At 41.1% G+C, this 4,825-nt stretch overlaps 1 protein-coding gene across 1 annotated transcript; it reads right to left on the bottom strand.

Annotated features, from left to right (window-relative positions):
* Positions 1-278: 278 nt before the first annotated feature.
* Positions 279-4,102, bottom strand: LOC131226923 (uncharacterized). The gene is made up of 2 exons (XM_058222623.1): positions 4,065-4,102; positions 279-828 (listed from the first exon to the last, which is right to left on the bottom strand). The coding sequence occupies exons 1-2, from the start codon at positions 4,100-4,102 to the stop codon at positions 279-281; spliced, it is 588 nt and encodes a 195-aa protein (XP_058078606.1).
* Positions 4,103-4,825: the final 723 nt, after the last annotated feature.

Raw genomic sequence — 4,825 nt, 5'->3', positions numbered from 1 at the left:
TTTTACCCACCCTCACAACACAATGGGTATTTAATCTAATTAATACGATAAGAAAAATGTAGTATTAGATCATCTTCATTTCATGTCACAAGGCATGTACGGTGGAATCCACCTTTTAAACTGTTTAGAACTGAAAAAAAAAAAAAAAAAAAAAAAAAAACAGACGATATATTCATTCCAAAAGGACTATACAGGGACGCTTGAGACCTTCAGGCTCCCACGAAATAAGGGAGCCTATCATATGACTAAACAAAACAAAGAGACCCACAAGATAGCCCTTACGGTATCTCTTTAACCGCCCCTAACCTTGTTTTATCTAACAAAACTAAGCCTTTGATATCTCTAGGGAGATCAGCCCAGACAAAATAAGCCGAGTTGCCTTGGGTGGCACTAGCTAGCCGAGCTAGACCATCAGTTGGACCGTTCACCTCCCTCGGAATGTGGGAAAAAGAAAAGGACCCACTGATAGTAATCTCATCAATTCTCTTACGCCAATGGTCCCAAGCCCAGCTCGGGATAGCGGTCCTATTCACAAGATCAACCACAAAGCTGGAGTCAGATTCTACCACAACTTTGGAGAGGCCCGGACTTCTACGCATGGAGAGACATTGCCAAACGGAGTGTAATTCCGCCCTGTTGCTAGAGCCCACCCCAAACCCCATCGAGAAGGCAAAGATGAGGTCTCCACCTAAATTCCTACAAATCCCAGCACCACCAGATGGGCCCGGGCTGCTTCTCGCCGACCCATCAATGTTCAACTTGGCCCAAACCACCTGCGGTTTGGCCCACCTTACTACCTGGAAGCCTACTTTCGGCGAATGCTTGGACCTGTTTAAGCAAAGAGAGTCCAACCACCATTTCACTCTGGCAATGGTGGCCACGCTGGAGACAGCCTTAACCCCATCCGCATGGAGTTCCTCACCCTCCAAATTTCCCAAATAATGAGACTGGGAACCGACCTTCTAAATTTTGCATTGCTAATCTCGCCCAGCCCGTGAAGCCACCATTGGTTAAGCCTAACTTCCAGGGAATGGGGCAGCAGGGGCGGGATCCCAAACAGGACGCCGAAATGGTTCCAAGATCACCGTTATGTCCCACTCCATTGGCATGCACATGCTGATACGGTCCCATGCTTTGAAGTCTGTGTTTTTCATGCTACCATAACTAACTAATAGCCTAATAATATAACTTCAGTGATGATCATTACCTTTTACTTTTGGAATCAGATGTGAACCCTGAATATATATATATATATATATATATATATATATATATATATATATATATATATATTTCCTTTCTATGATCTTATTTAATCAACATTTAGTGATTATTTAAATTATCCTTTCATCATCAGTCTTTTAGAATGGCCTATATAGAATGACAATTAGAACATGAACCGTTACGTTCATTTGATCACGGGACTTTTTTTTTTTTTTTTTTTTACACACGCACACACACCACCACACAATCACGCCATGGTGGGATTTCACCACCTATGGGGTACTTGAACCCTCAACCAGGTGTTGAAACTCCTGAGAGTCTACCAGAGTGACACATGACGGGATCCTCAACCACCAAGTCAGCAAAATAAATTCCGGTTGGCCTAACTACTATAGTTCTTGATTTCTCTTGATCAATGCCTATGTTGCATATGGAACCTAGCTACTTCCTGATGCAGGGATGGACGTGATGAGGTCGAGCACCACCTTTCTCAATGGTAACTACTATGAATCCACAGAATTTCTATGGATTCCTCGGAGATTTCTCGAATCTGCAAGGAGATAGAAAATAGAAATAAATTCTAAACAAATCAAAAATAAATTGATTGATAATTGTCTAATGTATTTGTGTCCATGTTACACCATTTATATAGAATAAAAAAAAAACCAAAATTCGTAATTAAAAAAAGTAGCGAAATTCTAATTCAAAAAAAAAAAAAAAAAAAATTCTAATTCTAGTAACACTCTTCTAAAGCCTAATTTCTAAAAATAAAATTTTGTTAAAAGAGTCCAATCATGATTAAAAATTATTTCTAAAAAAGAAGAAAATTTAAAACTCTAAAAATAAGAAAATATTACAAAAATCGAAAATACTAAAAATAGTAAATTTTCTTAAAATTTCATTTTTGAACTAAAATTGCACTTTTTTTTTTTGTTGAAAAGGACACGACCCACCTTTGAGGGTTAGCTCACCTCGGATGGTCCGTTACAGTAAAGATTGATAGGTTGTACGCCCCATGACAATACTTGGATCAAAATTATGACCAATTTATGGTTCACCGTCTTTTGGTCCAACCATGGGCATGTATTTGTGCCACATCCTACATCAGACCCCTCTACTTGAAAAAAAGTCATCCTCGAGTTACTTAAGGGACTTCACTCATGTAATTAATTAATTTCTGATGTCGATGTTTGTTAGCCTTTTTCTTATACTTTGCATTAGGCTTTTGAGCTGACACAATACATATTCTAATGCTCTCCTTGACTTAACCATTGTAGATCGGTTCAATTATGCCTGCAAAGATCTCACATTCTTTCTAATAATGTGAGCAATTAGGCAAATCTTTCCCTGAGATAAGATCAATGTGGTTTTGTATATATCATATGGAAGTCAATTTATTAGGGAGTTCATTAAGCACGATCACCTTAAATTCCTACAACACAGCTGGTTTCAAATCCTCTAGAATGTTCACATGTTCTATATATTTTTCTTTTTCAACTAATGCATATACATCTCTTGTTTCCTCAAATTGTTTAACAAAATGCTGTTTAGTTATAATAAATTATCCCTCCACTTTAGAAGTATTGGGTTGGTTCTCTGTTCCCATAGGGGTCACATATCTGCCACTGATAATCTTATGGCCTATCGCGACTTCGTTTTGATGAGGTTGTATGTCACCGAAAAATAATGAGATTTTTTTGCATAATCCCTTACTATTGACTATCCTACCAAGAATTTTGGCTTTGTTGGAATAATACTTTATCATAATCTTTATGGAGAAATCGCATGTATAACAAGTACTGTTTCATCCGTGACCACGTGTGGATTGACGCCTTCATCTGTCTCGTCCGCTCGAGTTGAAGTTGTTCCCATCAAACCAATGCTCCTCCCTTCAACTTGTAAGCCACAAGTTTAACTTTCTTCTCTTCCACAATGTTCATGTAGTCGAAGAAACGTTCGACTTCAAGCAACTGATCGAAGAAGTTCGTGAAGTGGAGTTGGCCATCGAAATTAGGAAGATCAAATTTTATCTTGAATTCTTGATTCGCTCGATCTATCCGATCAATGGCTTGTTCAGGATGTTGTGGAATGATGTCGTTGGATCTCACATTCTTAGGACTGATCCTGTGGTTCACTGCCAGCACCATCATGAGATTAGTATGATTATGAGTTCCAGCACCTACTAGCGGTGGATCACTGTATTGGACACGGAGTTGCCCTAGGGCCTTTGTCATGCGATTAATGACAATTGCAGCCCTTGTATGACTTGTCGATTCTCTCGTTGCACTGCTTCAAAAGCCGTCTCAAAAGTCACCGCTGTTAAATGATAATGTAAGACCCGTATCCTAGACTGTACTGTTTCATAGGCTTCCACGGTCCTCCCGGTCGAATTTCGGTGACCCGCAATTCGTAGTTAGCATTTGCGCACAACCCCTAGTCATATCCCATATTTCAGAGTCAGCTTGACTCCAGACTTGTACCAGTGCGACCGTGCCGTCGCTGCGTCTCGCGCACTGAAGCGATATCTAGGCTAGGAGATGTGTGCCCGCGTTCAGTTCGAGGAAAACACCATACAGTTGCAAAACCCAAGAGAGAACATGTCAAATCAATCCCATCAATCCCATCATGTCAAGTACAACCACCCCTCCCCTAAAGTCAACTCTCTCTTACAAACCCATCTCTTACATGTTAAGTACACATCACCCATCACTCACACCCATCCCTCTCTCTCTCTTTACATCCCATCCTCTCTCTCTCTCTCTCACTTCCCCATTTTCAAGCAAGCAACCGTCCAAGGCATGAGAGCTCCATGAGAGAGCTTTGTGTGGCCCACTTCTTACCTCCCATCTCCACCATCCAACAGTCCAATTTTCATCATCTTTCGTTAAAGTCGAAGCCGAGGAGCTAGGAATTTCATCGGACCTAGAAGCATAGGTGGGTGCTTCTATAGGCTTAGATTTCATTCTTTTGATGATGGGCCAAGTGGGGCCTACCGATTAATGGTATGGATCTCACATTGGACCCTAGATGTGGCCGATGGCCCACCTTGATTCACATGATCGTTCCATGATGGGGCCATTCTCCATGACCCCATCATGATGTTCACTTTTCTAAAATTTAAAGAGGTCATCTAGACCTTCCATTTTGGTGGAGAAGTAATCTCCACTGTTGATTTTTGATTCGTTGGGCCTACATGTTTTGGAACCCACTTGATGTATGATTGAATGCTTGAAAGGGAGGGCCCATAGTATTGGGGTCCCTCCATCACACGTGTGTGTCTATCTCTCTCTCTCTCTTTATTATTATTATTATTATTATTATTATTGTGTGTGATGATGTGGCCGTGTGGCCCACCTGGATGGACCCCACCATGAAGCATGTATTTTATCCAAGCCATCTGTAGGTGGGGCCCACTTTATATATGTGTTGTATCCACACCATCCACCATTTGGTGGCCCACCTGAGTAGGGCCCACCTTATATACATGGTGTGCCCAAACCGTCCAGCGTCCAGGGACGCTGGACGTTAACTGAAAACATAAATATTAGCTTTGGTTCAAAGCTTTTGGGAAGGGCTGCTCATACAGGCCCCACCTTGATGC

Source organism: Magnolia sinica, chromosome 15 (genome assembly GCF_029962835.1).
Source record: "Magnolia sinica isolate HGM2019 chromosome 15, MsV1, whole genome shotgun sequence".
Taxonomy (NCBI): Eukaryota; Viridiplantae; Streptophyta; class Magnoliopsida; order Magnoliales; family Magnoliaceae; genus Magnolia; species Magnolia sinica.
This window is presented reverse-complemented; position numbering and strand designations above follow the sequence as displayed.